The sequence below is a fragment of the Maylandia zebra genome, linkage group LG6 (genome assembly GCF_041146795.1).
Source record: "Maylandia zebra isolate NMK-2024a linkage group LG6, Mzebra_GT3a, whole genome shotgun sequence".
In the NCBI taxonomy this organism is placed as follows: domain Eukaryota; kingdom Metazoa; phylum Chordata; class Actinopteri; order Cichliformes; family Cichlidae; genus Maylandia; species Maylandia zebra.
The window spans coordinates 30,885,156-30,904,046 of record NC_135172.1 but is presented as its reverse complement, the minus strand read 5'-3'; the positions used below and the strand labels follow the sequence as shown (position 1 = coordinate 30,904,046).

Genomic DNA, 18,891 nt, shown 5'->3' with positions numbered 1-18,891 from the left:
TAAGACCACTAACCAATGTAAGGTTTATGCCACAGCTGCCCAGAGGTTTTCATTGATTTAAAAGAATGTTTTTCTTGTTTTTATGAGTAATTGTTGAGTAAATTAAACCCTATCTTAAGGAAATTTAAAGGGATTGAAAGCACATTTTAAAAGTGATTTTTCCTTTATTGAAAGGCCAGAACATCTTTGGTGGAAGACAAATGTTTGTATGTGCAGGAAAACCCAGATGAATATCAACAAATGTGGATGGAAACTACTCTAAAGATCATTTCTGGCATCAGTCATTAAGAGGATTAAATGCACCTTTTGTTACGTTTGAGTAAACGATGGACACAAAATGATGTAATTGGATGTTGTTATCCAAAGTTGTCCTCATATTGTTGGATTTTAGATACATTTACTATATTCAGTTTCTCTTAAGCAGTCAGGTTACACCGAGGAGCAGAATCTAGTCGAGTCGAGAAGAAAAAGCCCTTCATAAGTTAATTCTCTGACACAGTGTGAAGCTGATGTGCTCCTGCTGTTGTTGCTTTCAGTCTTTCATGTACGGCGACTACATCGCCTACGACTTCTGGCTGGGGAAAGTGTACGACCTGACCAATCACATCATCCTCAAGCTGTCCAATGGAGCCAGGTAAAGCGTGCGTGCGTGCGTGTGCAGGCAGTGTGTACTGTGACCATGTGACGGTCTGTTGGATCGCGTGAACGTACGTCGATCGGTGCCACATCCAGTGAATGTCTCGTCTCGCTCCCTCCAGGTGCTCCATGAGCGTGGAAGACGGTGCCAAGCTTTATGATGTCTGTCCACACGTCAGTGATTCGGTACGTAGCCACCGGCTCTGATCTGTCACTTCAGGTACATTCGCTTTGTTCGTGTGTTGTCCCGGCTGCTGCTCAGAGGTCATAGCCCCCACAGAGGCTGAAATTTAAGTGACAGCTGTCTGTTCACCATTTTTTTTTTTTTTGTGTGTGTGAAATTGTTAAAATTAAGTTTGAACATGCTCTGATAATGCTGTCCCTCTCCACTCGTGCTGCTCCCGTCTTTGTATTTTATTTCTTCTGGTGCTCGCTGTTATTTGAGGATCAGTCCTCAGCTTCAGGTGTCCAGGAGCCTGTACTATGGAGCAGAATTTTAGGCTTAGTAGATAACTTCAGATTTAATCCCGGGCTTACCCTGACACGAAGGTGCCGCAGGTCCAAACTGCTCTGTGGAGGGTTATGTTTGAGATAAAAGAAGCACACATAAAAGCAGCACATACAGTGGGGCAAAAAAGTATTTAGTCAGCCACCGATTGTGCAAGTTCCCCCACTTAAAATGATGACAGAGGTCAGTAATTTGCACCAGAGGTACACTTCAACTGTGAGAGACAGAATGTGAAAAACAAAATCCATGAATCCACATGGTAGGATTTGTAAAGAATTTATTCATAAATTATGGTGGAAAATAACTATTTGGTCACCTCAAACAAGGAAAATCTCTGGCTCTCACAGACCTGTAACGTCTTCTGTAAGAAGCTTTTCTGTCCCCCACTCGTTACCTGTATGAATGGCACCTGTTTGAACTCATCATCTGTATAAAAGACACCTGTCCACAGCCTCAAACAGTCAGACTCCAAACTTCGCCATGGCCAAGACCAAAGAGCTTTCGAAGGACACCAGGAAAAGTATTGTAGACCTGCACCAGACTGGGAAGAGTGAATCTACAATAGGCAAGCAGCTTGGTGTGAAAAAATCAACTGTGGGAGCAATCATCAGAAAATGGAAGACATACAAGACCACTGATAATCTCCCTCGATCTGGGGCTCCACGCAAGATCTCATCCCGTGGGGTCAAAATGATCATGAGAACGGTGAGCAAAGATCCCAGAACCACACGGGGGGACCTGGTGAATGACCTGCAGAGAGCTGGGACCAAAGTAACAAAGGTCACCATCAGTAACACACTACAACGGCAGGGAATCAAATCCCACAGTGCCAGACGTGCTCCGCTGCTGAAGCCAGTGCATGTCCAGGCCCGTCTGAAGTTTGCCAGAGAGCACATGGATGATACAGCAGAGGATTGGGAGAATGTCATGTGGTCAGATGAAACCAAAGTAGAACTTTTTGGTATAAACTCAACTCGTCGTGTTTGGAGGAAGAAGAATACTGAGTTGCATCCCAAGAACACCATACCTACTGTGAAGCATGGGGGTGGAAACATCATGCTATGGGGCTGTTTTTCTGCCAAGGGGACAGGACGACTGATCCGTGTTAAGGACAGAATGAATGGGGCCATGTATCGTGAGATTTTGAGCCAAAACCTCCTTCCATCAGTGAGAACTTTGAAGATGAAACGAGGCTGGGTCTTCCAACATGACAATGATCCAAAACACACCGCCCGGGCAACAAAGGAGTGGCTCCGTAAGAAGCATTTGAAAGTCCTGGAGTGGCCTAGCCAGTCTCCAGACCTCAACCCCATAGAAAATCTGTGGCGGGAGTTGAAAGTCCGTGTTGCTCGGCGACAGCCCCAAAACATCACTGCTCTCGAGAAGATCTGCATGGAGGAATGGGCCAAAATACCAGCTACTGTGTGTGCAAACCTGGTAAAGACCTATAGTAAACGTTTGACCTCTGTTATTGCCAACAAAGGTTATGTTACAAAGTACTGAGTTGTATTTTTGTTATTGACCAAATACTTATTTTCCACCCTGATTTACGAATAAATTCTTTACAAATCCTACCATGTGGATTCATGGATTTTTTTTTCACATTCTGTCTCTCACAGTTGAAGTGTACCTCTGGTGCAAATTACTGACCTCTGTCATCATTTTAGGTGGGGGAACTTGCACAATCGGTGGCTGACTAAATACTTTTTTGCCCCACTGTACTAATGCTGGCATTTCCAGGAAAGATGATGAGGATGAGAGGGTCTGCGCTTTCAGAGGCCCAAAGTTTTAGTCTTTCCCTGATGAGCATCATTATGAAGTATAGATCATTCATCCCATTGCTGACTTTTTTTTCTTTCCTCACGGTTTTGTGCAGCTTCAAGAAAAACAAATTAAAAATGTACTTGGCATTGTGTGTTTAATAAAAGTTACATTGATGAAGCTTCATACATGTACTTGTATCTTTGTTATGTTGCGCTCTCACTTCTTGGTTTTGTGACGTTCTTGTTGTTTTTGGGATCCAGGGTCTGTTCTTTGACGAGGCGTACGGCTTTTACCCGGGACAGGTCCTGATTGGTCCCGCCAAAGTTTTCTCCAATGTCCAGTGGCTGTCAGGGGTCAAACCTGTGCTCAGCAGGAAGTGCAAGTTCAGGGTGGTGGTAGAAGAGGTACGCAATCTTTTCTTTTATGCAGCAGCCACATTATGTGAGATGGAAAGCAACTCGTTTAGGGTTCGTTGGTTATTATATAAGTTTGTTATGCCTTGAAACTTTTCTCCTTTGAATAATAAGCGACTGAATTTAAATTAAAATCTTTGGATGAACATTTTGAATTCTTCCCTTCTGTATAAAATAAGAAAATGCTCTTTGATTTTAATCACACCAACAGCTGTTGGACCACCTGGGGCCCTTTCTAAAAAAATGGGAAGAAACAGTAAAACCATTAAGTGAATTATTTATCTTAATTTAGGCCTTTTGGGGATTTTTTTGTAATTAAAATGTTTATTTACTTTTACAGCGAAAGCTAGCGATCACTCGAGAGATGAATTCAGGCAGATGGAACAATATTCTTTTAATTAACACGTTCAGTTGTTTTTAATGAATTGGAGTCTATGTGTAAATGTACTTCTTCATGAATGTAAACACTCACTTGGATGTCATCTTGCTTCCTTCAGGTGAAGGTGGTGGAGCTGAAAGTGACGTGGATCACCAAGAGCTACTCGCCCAAAGGTTCTGACAGCGTTTATCCGCCTGCCTCCACCATCACACAGGAAAACCTCTGCAGGTCAGTGCAGTGACTCATCCACACGTGCCCACTGCAGCTACGTCTGCCTCCGTACACAAGCTGCTCTTGTTACCGTTGCTTATTGGGTGCAGTTTGCATCGTGTATTGATATCGTTTAGATTTTAAGTTAAAGTCATTCTCCCGTTTGGATTTAGGGTGAGGCGTCTGGGCTACTACGACCACACCCAGAGGCAGCTGGGAGAGAGGGCCCTCTACGTATTCCCGGCCAAAGGTGATGCCACACGCATCACCTGTGATGGACCTGAGGGCGCCCCTGTTTTGCCTGAAGACCCTGTTGCCAGAAAGGTGTGGATAAACTTGCACTGGTCTTTTCATGTGTTCTTAATTGGTTGTTTCCTTCTGTAAAGAGCTATTTTTTTCCCCAGAGAAGCACATTAGCACCTTAAACCAGCTGCTTTACACAAGAGCGGGGACGATCTCTGATGCTGGTGTATTTTCAGAGTGTTGCTCTCGAATGTTTGTTAACACTCAGTGTTAGAAGGACTGATAGCACCTAAAAACACTCTTTGATCATCTTCAAGCCTTTGCTCTATCTCACTGCTTGTGTGTGTGTGTGTGTGCGTGTGCGTGTGCGCAGTTGAAAAGGATGTTCAAGAAGGATTCTGGGAAGAAGACAGAGAACGCCGAATTACAAGGTGCCAAAACATCCAGAAGATCATAAAACACACACCCAGTAATACAGCATGTATCAAAAAGAGATCAGATTCAGAGAACTTTAAGAGGTGGAAGGATTCAGTCCCTTTTAATTTAAAAAAACATTTTTTTAAGGAGAATATTCTTGAGTCTATAATCTCCCCACCTCCTTATATTGTTTATTTCCAGTGGCTCTTATATACAATTCTAGCGTATATAAATAACCAGGTTTTGTACTATAGAGCCTCACCTGGTTTACAGAACCATAACTTCTTTGTTGCTAATTAAATTCTTTCTCAAATAGAATTTTGATGATTTTTCCTTTTGACTGGATGAATGTAAATAATCCTTTTTTAAATGTATTTATTTTTTTACTTTGTTTCTCCCTGTAGGCGAGCACAGATCTGAACAGACCGACTCGAATCATCCCAACAACAACAACGGTCCCGCGGTTCCCGTTCAGAACGCTCCGGACTCGCAGAACGACGCCTCGGCTGAACACGGCGAGCAGGACGCTGATGACGAGGCTGCAGAGGAAACCGACGACACCAGGTCAGGGTCCTAGTTATTACCCTTTACAAAAACATTTATGCTGTCTAATTTATCTATAAGCAATTCTAAAATGCTCTAATATAATTTATTATAGCTTTGAGTCATTTTTATTCAAATTTAAGAAATTAAAAACTTGACACAATCCTTGTCAGTTTCCTTTAATAATAAGAAAAGTATCATTTATAATGTAAGGCATGTTTGAATGAATTCTGTGTTATGGTTTGGTAGAATCTCAACGATGTCTTTTTTTTTTTTTTTCATCTTTTATTTCTGTGCTTTTAAAACAAACATCTATACAAACCGCTTCTTTGTAGATGTAAATAATTTTAAAATTCATAGTTAATTCGTGTGATATTTAATTTTTTTTTGAAAACATAAGTGAGGGCTTACCATTTTGGTCTAAAACTAAATGGAGGAGAATTAGGTTGACAGTAGGAAACGCTTTTAATATATATTTGTGATGATCCTCGTGAGTGGTTCAGTTAGATTACAGAGGTTACAGAGGGGGTTTTTTTGCATTAGGAAATAAAAAGTCAGCTTTCTGTTATGTCAGAGTTGCTGCTAATTATTCTGCTTATTGTAATTAATCAGCTGAGATGCCCGGCAGATGTTTAGGTTCAGTGTACATCATTAATACAGCTGAGCTGCTTGTTAATTAAAATCAGTCGTGTGTGTGTGTGTGTGTGTGTGTGTGTGTGTTTACATATCTTTGTGGGGACCAAAAATTGTAAGTTTACTATGCTTGTGGGACCAACAGCCCTTATGGGGACAAAATCCAGGTCCCACGAGTTTGAAGGCATTTTGAGACTCAAAATGTGGTTTCAGTGTCAGGGTTGCAATAAGGTTATGGGTAGGTTTAGGCTAAGTGGCTAGAAAAAGCATTATGTCAATTATGTCCCCACAAAGATATGAAAACACAGCGTAAGTGTGAGATTCTGGGGAAAGTGAGATATCGGACAGCTCTACACATTTTAACTCGGTATTATATTAAACTGAAAGGGATGTAAATGTGTTTTGTTGGAAACCAGAGAGACTAAAGCCTGGTTTAGAGAAAGTAACAGTTCAGCTGAATCATCGTGTCTCGAACCAAAGACGGTCCCAGGACATGCATGTTGGGTTAATTGGTGACTCTAAATTGGTCATGGACATGAAGACTAAATGCTTAGAGTGCACAAAATAAAGTGCTGTATGCGCGTGTGAGTAAACAGTCCAAAGTGGAAATTTGAGCGGGAAAAACTGCTCTAAATGTGACTTCAACATCACGTGGAGCTTAAAAGCTTCATAAATGTGGGATTTATTGCAGATCTGTTGCACAGTTGTGTCTAAAATGTTTCCTGTATGTGTTGAGCGCATAAATTTATTGTTCAACACTGGACCCACTTTGTTTCTCATCATTTTATTACAGTTCAGACCAAAGACATCACTCAGTAAACCTAATACTGAGGGGAAAAATGAGTTTTTGCATGCTTAATACACAGAAAATTGCATTTGCATAAAGAACTTGTTTCCCTCGCTGCAGCTCTTTAACGTCATCAGCGAGCTCCACAGCCTCCTCTCAGAGCGGCGGTCTGGGAACCAACCGCAAGAAGAGCATCCCGCTCTCCATCCGCAACCTGAAGAGGAAGCACAAGAAGAAGAGGACAAAGTTCTCCCGCGAATTCAAGCCCGGAGACCGGTGGGTTAAAATCACAAACGCCGGCACACGAGAGTAAATTCCATCTAGTTTCTTCTGTTTGTCACCAGAGTTAGCAGTCCACTGTTTATGTTTTTAGAGTTGTCTGTAAGAGACGTGGGAATGACACCTGTTCCTGTTAAATTTGCAGCTGCTTTCTCGGAAAGACCTGCCATCTCTCGCTTTGACTGCATGTCTGTCCATCCAGCTCTCATTTGTCTAAGGGTTTGCGACTCGATTCGTCAAGTCTTTCAGTAATGGTGTCATTTCCTCAACCACACAGACACACTCATACTCTGCTCACACGCTGCATTTGAGGTTAAGTGTAAGAGTGTTCCACTTTTGTACTGCACACTGTTATCACAATGGATGCAGCAGGACCAGACGGATGGCAGTGAAGCAGGATAAAAGTCATCTGAGGAAAACTGAGAAATCGGAGAGAAGATTGAGGTCTCTGCTGTCTTTTTCTTCTTTTTTTTTTTTTTTTTTTTTTTTTTTTGCAGAGTGGCAGTGGAAGTCGTATCCACGAATACCACGGCTGATGTGATGTGGAAGGACGGCCGGGTGGAGAAGGGGATCCGATCGAACGACCTCTACCCCATCCAGCACCTGGACAGCCACGAGTTTTGCCCCGGCGACTTTGTAGTAGATAAACGACGTAAGGAAAAGCTTTTATCTCAGATTTGATCTCAGATTGGTGGGTATTTTTGTGTATGGGCCTCTCTGCCACTTAGTACCTGCAGTATGTAGGTCATTTTCTGTAACTGTGCCAAAGCGTCTCTGTAAAATGGACTGAATACACCGGGATTAACATCACAATGGTGATGTTACAGTCATGTACGGTAGTGCCATTCGGCAAATGAAAATGTTTTTATGTAGAATCCATAGAGGTTAACTTCACATCATAATATTCTTTAAAACGGGAATCCAAAAAGTACAGATATTTGTGTTTTACAGAGTTTACTTTGATCTCTAAGCTATGCATGTGTGCTCACCTCAGCCCAAGCGCTGCAGGACCCCGGGGTGTACGGCATGATCCAGTCTGGCGATCACAAAGGCAGAACGTGTGTGGTGAAATGGATCAAACTGAACTCCACCAGTGACGACGTGGAGGTCAGTCAGGAGGAAAAACAGCGATTGTGATTTAAAGCTTGTGAAAATCACAAGCTTTAATGTTTGAATGTTTGTGGGCGACAGAGGTACGAGGAGAAACAGGCCATAAACGTTTGTTTCTGTGTTGTTTAGGTCATCGGTTTGGAGGAGGATGTCAGTGTCTACGACATCGCTGATCATCCGGACTTTCACTTCCGCACGACCGACATCGTCATCAGAATATGGAACTCGGAAAACGGACAGAACGACTGTGAAAATGAGGTAAAGTGATGCGACCGACCGCCCAACACACGAAACACTCAGTTTTGTTTTGTTTTTTTGTTTTTTTTAAGAGTCATGAAAATGACGCGTGTCTTTCTCCTGGACTGTAAAGGTTATGAGAACTCAAATCCAGACAAATCAAGTCCACATGTTAAGCCCACCTTCTTTGTAAGTTGAGGGCCTTCAGGGCTTCATTCATCAAGTTGTTATACAGAAAAATCGTAACGGCTGATTCTGAGGAGGTCAGGTGGAAATTTCTTTTCAGATTTGGGTGATTTTTACATGGAGTGAACCTCTACTGATTCCCAGCCTCGAAACAGTTTGCTTCTTTTGCACCTCTCCGTGGGGAAAAGTCAATATCAAATCCTAAAAAGGCTTTTTAGGCAGTACTTCACACACTAGCTGCTGCACTTTTGTCCCTCTTAGTCTTCATATTGTATTGTTGCTGATAATCGTCCCTATATTTGCCTCCTTTCAGACGTCAGTCGGTCAGGTGTACAGGGTGGATGTAAGCAGCAAAGTAGAGGTGGTGTGGGCAGACAATTCGAGGACCATTGTCCTGCCACAGGTAAGCAATTGAAGCTCATTGTGATGTCTGCGTAATCGCAGGTGAAACGTTTGTTTCTGACCCCCGATCGCTCTTGCAGCACCTCTACAACGTGGAATCGGAGATCGAGGAGACGGACTACGACTCGGTGGAAGAAACGAGCAGCGTTCTGTCGACCGAGGAGTGGGAGGACGAGAGCGACAGCTGGGAGACAGACAACGGTCTGACCCCAGAGGACGACAGCCACGTGAACAACGCGGATGCCACGGATACTGCAACGCCGACCCCGACGCCCACTGGCTCCACGACATTCATCATCCCACCGCAGGAGGGCAGCAAAGCCGGGGTTACCAGCCCCACCAAAGGAGTCTCAGGAGAGGAGGGCGAAGCGTCTATGGCGAGTCCTGCTTCTGGTGGAGGTAGGAACTCATTGGAAGAAGTTTCATCCACACAAAAAAAATATTAGTCTGGTCTTACGAGCTTATTTCAGACAGCTGTCATCAACAGCTGCAGAAAAAAGCTGCTGGTTGCAGCTGGATGGAGCTGTAACCAGTCAGCCATTAAATGGACCATGTGACGAACCACAGAGAAACAAGAAACCAACAGATGTTGGTTTATGAGCTCTCAGATACATCTGCCATCAAACTTTATAGTGCAGTTCATGTCTTTAGGCAAGTATTATGTATTCCAGTCACACGCTGCTCTAAAATTCTGCAAAACATCTCAGTATTTATCTTGATGGCATTTTCCTATATTATATTTCTCGCCTCTAGTTGTAGTTCACTATGACTCATCCACCGTCCTGCTGCCTTAAATACTTGTTAGATCAGCATGTTTGTTTATTAATCTGAAAATAACCCTCAACATGTTCAAATTTTCTTCTTTTTTGAATACTGGATGCTAAAAACTATGATACCTGGCTGTTTAAAAAAAAAAAGAAATTAACCTATAAACTGAAGACTCGTGGATGTTTTTCATGCAAAGAGTGAAGATATTAAAAAATATATAATGTGACGTCGTTTCTGGTATTTTGGTGGAATTTGTTGACCACATTTTATGGATTTATTTGCATTTATTTTGACTAGTTTGTGTATATAAAACAGTATATTTAAACCCCTTATAAAAAAATAAAAATAAGTCAAATGGAGCAAAAACAATAAAAAAAATTTGATGCAGTCAATAATCAAAATCACACGGTGCTTTCGCATCAAAGAAACAGTTTCTGTCTTTTGCTGTAAACTGCTTTTGTGGTCATTTTGTCGGCTTGTGTCTGAACCGCTGCAGGAGGAGCTGTGAACGGAGCGGAGAAACCCGGTAAGGATGGAGCCTCTCGGGGCTTCAGGGAGTTGAAAGAGGCGCTGAAGATCCTGGAGAGCTTGAAGAATATGACTGTGGAGCAGCTCTGGACCGGTGGCTCCCCAACCTCCCCGACCTCCGTCGAACCCGCTTCCATGACTAACGTGGCGAGTTCGGTGACGCCGACGACCCAAGAAAAACCAACCAAGGAGAAACGCTTCCTAGACGATATCAAGAAGCTCCAGGAAAACCTGAGGAAGACTCTGGACAACGTGGCCATCGTGGAGGAGGAGAAGATGGAAGCTGTGGTGGAGGCAGTGGGGAGTGTGGGAGCAGGGATGGAGGCGGGTGTTAAACAGGTGTGTACAATCATTTTGCTCTTACCTCGTTTAGATATCTCCGCTCATTAGACCGCGTCTTACCTGTCGCTGCGTTACAGGCAGAGAGAGCTGGAGATGAAAAGCCCCAGCAGGAGGCGCAGACACCCGTAGGTCAGCAGGAGTGGCCCAGTGAGATTCTCAGTGACACGCCGGTACTGTGCCAGCAGAGCGGCGGCAAACCCGGTGTGACATTTACCAGTGCCAAGGGGGAGGTGTTCTCGGTGCTAGAGTGGGCACCAGGTAAGACATTCAGATGTGTAACCTGTGACTCTCTTCCCCTCCGCCTCCTCTTCCTCCCCCACGCTTGTTGTCTTTGTTTTACACCATCTATCCTCCTCCAGATCTCCTTTGGTTTTATTTTTCCAGTGTCTTGATCTTTACTGAACCTTGCTCGACTGTCTGAGGCAGGAATTTCTGTCTGTTAACTTTACAAAGAAAAAGTACTGACAAACCACATAAATGCGCTGAGATGTTGCTGTTGGTTTTTCTCCAGAGCTGAAAAATGAAGTAAACTTGAAATGTTAAAAAAGTGCACTTCCTTTAAGCTGGCTTCAAAAATAGAGACAACAGAAGTTTATTTACAGCCTGCAGGAAAACCGTTATGGCCTCTGCGGATGGTTTCCCAAACTCGCCGTAGCTGATAACTAAACACCCCGCCCCCTCATCCAAATATGGTCAATTTTGGCTCCAAAACACAAACACAGCTGCGGCCAAAACACAGATGTTGAGTCCATGTTTGCTTTATATGGTTTATGGGCACAATCGGGTGGTTTACATCATCGGTGTAGCTGAACCTGTAAGTCCAGTAGAGACCTGCAGATCGTTCAGGAGGACAGAGGATGAACGGCAAATACAATAAATATACACGTCGTGTCAGAAGTGGGTCAGATCACCATCAGCCTGATCTGCTGCTTTAGGATTTATTTTTTCCCTGCATGGTTTTCACTAACACAGTCGCACCTGTGAACGCATCGTTTTGTGTACTGAATGCTCAGTTAATTGTGTAGATTTCTTTCTTACTGTGGTCGTGTTCAGTCATCATTCGTCGCCGTCCTCCTTTCTGTCTCTCACAGAAACTCACTCGTTTAAGAAAATGGAGTTCCAGCCTGCGGAGGCGAAGAAGTTCTTCAGCACGGTGAGGAAGGAAATGGCTCTGCTAGCGACATCGCTGCCTGATGGCATCATGGTCAAAACCTTTGAGGACCGCATGGTGGGTTTCCTGTCATTAATGCCGGGAAAGTAAAGCAGTGCATGCTTTTATTGTCATTTTTCAGAATTAAACTTTTCTGCTTTTCCTGATTTTCCACCTTTGGTTTCTTCTCGGAAACAGAAAGTTTGTGAGCGTGTCTGAAGGCTTAAAAGGGGAGGAGCTAAATTGTCTTGTTTACAGTGTAGATTAATTGAAGAGCTGAGTTGAAGGTTGCGTAAAAGCTGAGGATTATTTTGAACTGTAGGTTATGCAAAGCTAGTGTAGTGGAGTCAAAGAGTAAAAATATGGAGCAGGAAATGATCCCAATCATTAAACAGATTATTCTTCTTTAGTAATATGCTCCAAATTTGGACGGTTTCATTTAATGCTGGAAAATCTGTAGATTTACTAAAAGACACTAAACAAGGACACAAATTTACCACCACCTTCATATTTAGGTGAAATCAACCATTTGTAGATATGTAGTAATTCAAAAGCCTTTGTTTTTCTCCGCTGTATTAAAAAAATGCCTTCAGCAGAGATTCAAGGCCACAAATGTGCAGAAAATATTTTCATTCCTTTTACACAACTTACATTTTTAAGTTGGAAAAAGTCGTTTTGACAGCATAAAATTAAATTGCTAGTTCTTAAAAGCCTCATGATCACTAATGGGCCTTTTTCAAACCCAAATGCCAGCATGAGGTTTAAAAGTATTAATAAAAGAATAAATATTTAAAAAATTACAGGGAATGAAAGGTAGAAGCAGCCAGGCTTTACTCTTACGTCTGCTGCGCTGTACTTTGTTCTGCTATCTCATACGTATTCTCCTGCAGACGCCTGAACATCGGCCTCCTTTAGATTACAACATCAAACATGTACTTCTCTTTTGTCGCTCCACCACAGGACCTGTTCTCGGCTCTGATCAAAGGGCCGACTCGTACGCCCTACGAGGACGGTGTGTTCCTGTTTGACATCCAGCTGCCTAACATCTACCCAGCTGTGCCGCCTCTGTTTCGATACCTGTCCCAGTGCAGCGGCCGCCTCAATCCCAACCTCTACGACAACGGCAAGGTCTGCGTCAGCCTGCTGGGCACCTGGATAGGCAAGGTGAGTGCCGGAGGTGTGGACAGCCTCAAGATGGTCTTTGTAGCCCGAGCACATGATTCAGAGTATTCTCAGTGGACTTTTATCAGGTCACTGCAGTACGGTGTTCACCAATCTGTCCCTCTTCTTCATCACCCAATCATAAACAACATCAGTGAAGTGTGTTTCTCCAAACTTCAGCCTGAAAGATTCAGTTGCTCACCCTGAAGTGTTTTTGTTAAACCAGTTTAAACTTTTAAATTAATTGGACTTGGCAGTCAGTAGAGTCTTTCTGGTGTGTCTGATGTACGAGGTGTCACATTTCAGATTTTCCTGATTGTAGTAGGTTGGTTTTTTGTTTTGTTTTTTTCCACTGTTGCTTCAGTGTGGCTGATTCAACCACTATGGATGATTAGAGTGGTGTGGATTTCAGGGTGGATATATGACTCTTGGCAAGAGGGGGAAGGAAAAACTCCCTTTTAACAGGAAGAAACCTCCTACAGAACCAGGCTCAGGGAAGAGAAGAGGGAGACAAGATAGCTGGAGACACGGAGAATAACACACATTTCTTTCACCTTTAATGAAAAGAATAGAGGACTAACTTAGAAACAGCACTGTAACTGTAACCAACCAGGTTATAGTTACAGTTAAACTCTCAACATATGAACCTAAAGTACGAATTGTATAACTGCTGAATGTTTTGGGGTTTAAAGTGTCCGGGCTGCACACACACAGTACCTTTGGATGTTTTATTGTAATCTAATGTGAGAAAAGTGTAATCTGGGGACGACTTTACTTTAGCTTATTGTAGCGTTAAGTGAACTGTTCACTAGTCAGAGACGTCAGTGCTGAGCTGTTTTAATGCTGCTGTGATCTGCAGGGCACTGAGAGATGGACCAGCAAGTCCAGCCTGTTGCAAGTCCTCATCTCGATACAAGGTTAGTGCAATCACACACCCACACACACAGATTGTGCATCCATCACTACAGAGGACCTCACACTGACTCACTTTCATTTCCTGCAGATTTTCTCTCACCCTGGTCTAACCTTTACTTACTCTGACCTCTAAAGCTTGCATTCCTAAATTAACAAAGTACATTGTCCTCACAAGGAAGACACGTCCCCACAATGTGAACATGAAACTGATGTAGGTCCCCAGATTGCTGTAATACCAAGCACACACACACACACACTGCTGCTTCTCTTCTCTGCAGCTGAAAATGTTTTATTCATGTTTTCATTTGCTCAGAAGTTACTCAACTAAATATATCTGCCTCACACACAGACATGACACCATGTCCATACAACATCTGCAGCCTGCCAGACTAACAGAATCCAGGTTTTAAATCTCGGATATCTTTTAGCTTCAAATGTTGCAGTTGAATTAGCAGATTTCACAGTCTTGAGCTATTTTTCTGTTTTTCACAAATCCTGATTCGATGTGTGCCTGCAGGCCTTATCCTCGTCAATGAGCCTTACTACAACGAGGCCGGCTTCGACAGTGACCGAGGCCTCCAGGAGGGATACGAGAACAGTCGCTGCTACAATGAGATGGCTCTGATCAAGATGGTGCAGTCTATGACGCAACTCCTCCAGAATCCCATTGAGGTCTTCAAGCAGGAGATCCAGGAGCACTTTGTTTCTAATGGCTGGCGGCTCGTCCACCGGCTGGAGTCGTGGCTGGAGCTGCACGACTCTGCGGAGCGAGGGCAGGCCGCACACCCGTACTGCAGGGCTCAGCACTCCAAGGACCGACCTTCATCTGTGGAGCCTCTGGATGAGCAGCTGGCCCTGGGATCGGGGCCCGTGGCGGTGGCCCACAGCAGCCCCGGTAAGGCGGGGGAGGAGGGATACACGGGAGCAGGCGTCACCAGTATTATGGAGGAGGAGCTGGAGGATTCAGGACTGAGTCCCTCCACCACAGCAGCCTCTCAGCAGGAGCTGGGCAACAACTCAGACTGCGACAGCAACCTGGGGAACAGCTCTCTGGGCAGTGAAAACAGGGGCAGCGCTGCGGGGCCCGGCTCCATAAGCCGCACCGGGACGTCCGAGTTGGGTTCTGCCGCAGCGAGCGCAGGAGGGGCGGGCTCCTCGGGGAGCCAGCCAGTGGTGAGACCAAAGAAAAGGAGAAAGAGCTACCGAAGCTTCCTCCCGGAGGGCAGCGGTTACCCCGACATCGGCTTCCCGCTCTTCCCGCTTTCAAAGGGATTCGTGAAGAGCGTCCGAGGCGTGCTGCAGCAGTACCGAGCTGCGCTGGCAGCCGCAGGCATCCCCGAGCACACAGAGGACAAGTAAGTGCCTCCTCATCCTTTCCCAGTATGCCACTGCACTGTTCCCTGCTCCTTTTCCTCCTCTTCTTCTACCTTTTCATCCGCCTCAAGCCGTCGAGGAGGATCCATTACTTGTTGTCTGGGAGAGGGGGGCTACAGCTTTCTGTCTGCTGTACCCCTGTCCAGAGCTGCACTAAGCCCCCAGCACTGCCCACATTTTTAACCTTTACCTCCATTTCTTAGTCTTTACTGCTCCTGCTGCCCTGAACTCCACAACATTCTGCCTTTTCTTGCCCCCATAATCGAACCACGATTGCAAGAGAGCCGCACCTTTGATCGGGAGCGTGAGCGGGCTCTGCTCGGGACGACGATTTGATCATGTTTTTGTTTCCTTCAGTGTCCCTGCAGACGAGTGCGAAGCATAAAGAGCGACTCACCCACCTGCACACACACCTGAGGGAGCTGCCTCGTCATTCACACACTGTCATCTTTTCATGGACGCAGGTTAAAAAAAAAAAAAAAAAAAAAACAGAAAAGGGGGAAAAAAAGTGGCGCCAGTAAGAACTGTGGTGGCGTGGATGCAAAAAGAAAAAAAAAAAAAAAGAGTGAGATGAGGAATCGGTGCCATGTCCTCTCCTACACCCCCTCTCATGATCCCACTAGCCTCCAGCATCCTCTGCCGTATTGGGGGGGGGGGGATTTGCCGGATGAAGAAGTAACTGGGTACCACTGGAAAAACTGCACAGCCCAGCTCCCGGTCAGCGACGGGTCGACTGCAGCTATCTGTAGCACTACTGATGTTATCACTGTACCATCCTGCACTACAACGAGCGAACGAACGAAAGGACAATCAAGTTTGGGAGAGGCGACGCGCATAAAACCACTTTTTCTCACCGGTTGTTACGCTTTCTGCCAAATTCTCTCTGTTCACACACTCACGCGAATCTTCACAGAAGAACAGGCCGAACGTCAGTAAAACTGCCAACCACAGACCACTTCTACCACCACACGCTCGCTGGCATCTTCCTTCGCTCATCACCGGAGCACGCGGCGAACATCGAGTGGCAAAGTTTACATACGAATCAACCTCCGGAGGTTTGGAGCTGTTTGGTGTGCGTGCAGAGGAGCACGCGGTGCGGCCAGTCGGGCGAGTGTATGTGGCGCAGTTTAGTCGGAGGATTTATCAAGGCGGTTCGTACGCCAACGTCGAACTTTTGATCCATTGATCCTACACTGAACTGTAGTCAACCCCACATCACTGCAGATGACACAACTTAAACAATGAAAAACGACAACAAAAAAAATCCACACGGCATCCATTCCGCCATCTCATGTCAACATGTTGCCTTACTTGAATTGTTCTTAATGATCTCTTGTGTACAGAGCTGCTTGTGTCTTGCTTTACTCATTAACCCACGCAGGCCTGGACACGCATTAAAAACCACTAAAATCCTGCTCCAGTGTTTTTTGTTTTTTTCCCTTCTCTCATTCCCCTTCCCACCGCTGCCGTGTTCTGATTCGTTCCCCCTCCAAACTGCACGTGCCCAGTTGAATTAGATCAGAACGTAAACTGCAGTCGAGTATGAATGTTGATGATATAATTAATCTGCCTAATTGTTCATTTTTAGTTAGTTTTCTGATTCAAGTGGCCAATGGGATGACGCCTCTACAGTAAATATCTTACATTTGGATGAAAGGAGAAAAAAAAGGGGTTTTAGCTACAAAGTTTCCACAAAGCTGTGAAACTCAAACCTTTGGGTCCAATCGTGCTTCCTGAGGAAAATCTGCATTCTGTGTTTACAACTTTTGAAAGAATTGCATTCGTTATTCTTATTCTACTAAATATTATTAGTAATTATTATTATTGGACAGGTCAGACATGCCCTGTGATGCTTTAATAGCGCTGCCTGTGCTGATCTGTGATGCTGAGAAGTGTTTGTGGATGAGAAAGCAGTAACAGAAGAGTATGAAAGTATAGAAACAACAAGCCAAGAGCCGCTGCGTTTAGAGACTTATAATAATTAATAAACGAATAAACATGAGGGTATTTTTTGTTTTGTATTGTCTTCCATTTTTTTTTACCCCCCCCCCCCCCCCCCCCCCCCCTTTTTTTTCTTTTCTTCCCCCTGTATCAGATGTGGAAATCAGGCATCCGCGATTTGTTTTCCTCTTCTCAGATTTTACTTTTTTCATGATTTCACTGCCTTTACTGCTGCCTCTAGCATCGTTTCCCTCTTCTTTTTTTTTTTTTTTTTTTCTTTTTTTTTTTTTTTTTACCTCCTGTCATCATGCTGCTGTTCGTAAAATGTCGCACATCTCAAGAGGAGCGTGTTTCCCTCCCCGGCTCCACCGAGAACCAGGAGGTGACATTACTCCCGCCATCTTCATCTTTCGCCCTCGTCCTCATTTATCAACAGAAGCATTAACAGAAAATGTGAATCCATCTCTAGATCTCAAAATAAAAGTCCGACAGGATATCAAGCCCATGACGCTTTGTATAATTTTCTGTGTATGTGTGTATATTCTTCAGATTGAAACCATTATTATTATTATTATTATTATTATTATTATTATTAATGCGAGAGGTTTGTTTTACAGCCAAAGCATGTAACATTGTTGCTTTAAGCCTTTCGAATGGGCTACACACAAGACTTGACTGTACGATGTCTACATTTCCACAGTGGCCTGTTATTGATATAATATTTAAAAAAACAAACAAAAAAAAGGAACTCAGTTATAATTTGTAGCCTGATTCCCTCTGTACAGACATCATGACTATATTGAAATATATGAATACATACAGTATATATTTAACACAAACTTGAGTTGTGATGAGTCGGGGCGTAGAGTATGTACAAAATGCTGAGTGTGTATTGTACTTATTGTTTCATCTTTTTAATGGTTTACTTTTGTTGCTTTAAGACGACTGTACAGTGATGTATTAAACTTTGCAAGCATTACCATAGAAGCTTTGTGGCTTTATTTGTGCCGGATACAAAAATAATAAGAAGGAAATCACCTGAAAAGTACAAACTCGGTAATGAATGAATGTTATTAAAGGCGACCTGCTCCACTTTTAACCTGTTTCTCTGTCAGATACAAGCTCTTACAGTGACTTTTTATTTTTTTGTACCTGTATGATGTCAGAAAGAAGGGAGGTCCTGAATATCATTATCTTAGGCACAGAAGCTCCACCCACCTGCTGTTCAAACCTTCTGTTTGCACGTTGCAGTCAATCAGAAAAAAGTTGGGTTAAAGGGGGAGGAGCTAAAAGGTCCAGTGTGAATCAAGCCTGCTGCTGTAGTGGAGGACATGCTGGAAATGAACAGGTTCAATTACCTGTGTATCCAAACCCTGATGCAGCTGTGAACGGGAAAGAAAAACAAAGTATGCAGGTGTATGGAGCGGCACATGAGCACGGATGATCGTTTTCTTAACGCTGGATTATCAACCTGTCCGGAGGGAACTTTGCTTCTTGTCCATTGTTTGGATGAGCTCCAGCCTCACCTGTTATCCTACTTGGACAGGTGATTAGGAAGTTGGTGGTTGAATGCACTGGTCTGACTGTTTAAGAAATTGGTCCCTTTTCATTGGGTTGAATTAAAGAGTTATGGCTGCTGTAGAGATGAATATGGCAAAGCCTCGGGGCTAGTTCAGCTACACTGCCTCAAACACACGAATGGTTTGAAACATTGAGAGATGCTGTGTTGTAGTTTTTTTTTGTTTTTCCCTCCAGATGATGAAGCTGAAATGCTCTCAGACCGGGTCGAGGTCAAAATGAAGGCGCCAGCGTCTCCAGGTGTTTAAACCAAAATAAATCCGTATCTGTGAAACTGAGATTTCGAGTCAGCAGAGGCAGAACATTTAATAAAACAAATTGATTTTCCTGCAGCCCATCAGCTGAGATTGTCATATGAACATCATGGGCATGAATGTCATAATTTTG

General features: G+C 43.9%; 1 protein-coding gene across 2 annotated transcripts in view; it reads left to right on the top strand.

The window, feature by feature from the left end:
- ube2o (ubiquitin-conjugating enzyme E2O) overlaps nt 1–17,913 on the top strand; it is a 47,388-nt gene extending 29,475 nt beyond the window's left edge. The window contains exons 4-23 of one of the 2 annotated variants that reach the window (XM_004539239.6): nt 537–634; nt 759–822; nt 3,169–3,312; nt 3,819–3,928; nt 4,084–4,234; nt 4,527–4,584; nt 4,975–5,134; nt 6,654–6,809; nt 7,310–7,464; nt 7,807–7,919; nt 8,052–8,180; nt 8,659–8,748; nt 8,828–9,146; nt 10,012–10,382; nt 10,463–10,643; nt 11,477–11,613; nt 12,496–12,699; nt 13,556–13,613; nt 14,129–14,966; nt 15,343–17,913. In XM_004539239.6, coding sequence (XP_004539296.2) covers nt 537–634; nt 759–822; nt 3,169–3,312; nt 3,819–3,928; nt 4,084–4,234; nt 4,527–4,584; nt 4,975–5,134; nt 6,654–6,809; nt 7,310–7,464; nt 7,807–7,919; nt 8,052–8,180; nt 8,659–8,748; nt 8,828–9,146; nt 10,012–10,382; nt 10,463–10,643; nt 11,477–11,613; nt 12,496–12,699; nt 13,556–13,613; nt 14,129–14,966; nt 15,343–15,370 — 3,564 coding nt within the window. In that variant the 3' untranslated portion in view covers nt 15,371–17,913. Of the gene's footprint in view, nt 1–536; nt 635–758; nt 823–3,168; nt 3,313–3,818; nt 3,929–4,083; nt 4,235–4,526; nt 4,585–4,974; nt 5,135–6,653; nt 6,810–7,309; nt 7,465–7,806; nt 7,920–8,051; nt 8,181–8,658; nt 8,749–8,827; nt 9,147–10,011; nt 10,383–10,462; nt 10,644–11,476; nt 11,614–12,495; nt 12,700–13,555; nt 13,614–14,128 lie in introns of both variants that reach the window. The other variant, XM_012919106.5, reaches the window with a different exon arrangement.
- Nucleotides 17,914–18,891: the final 978 nt, after the last annotated feature.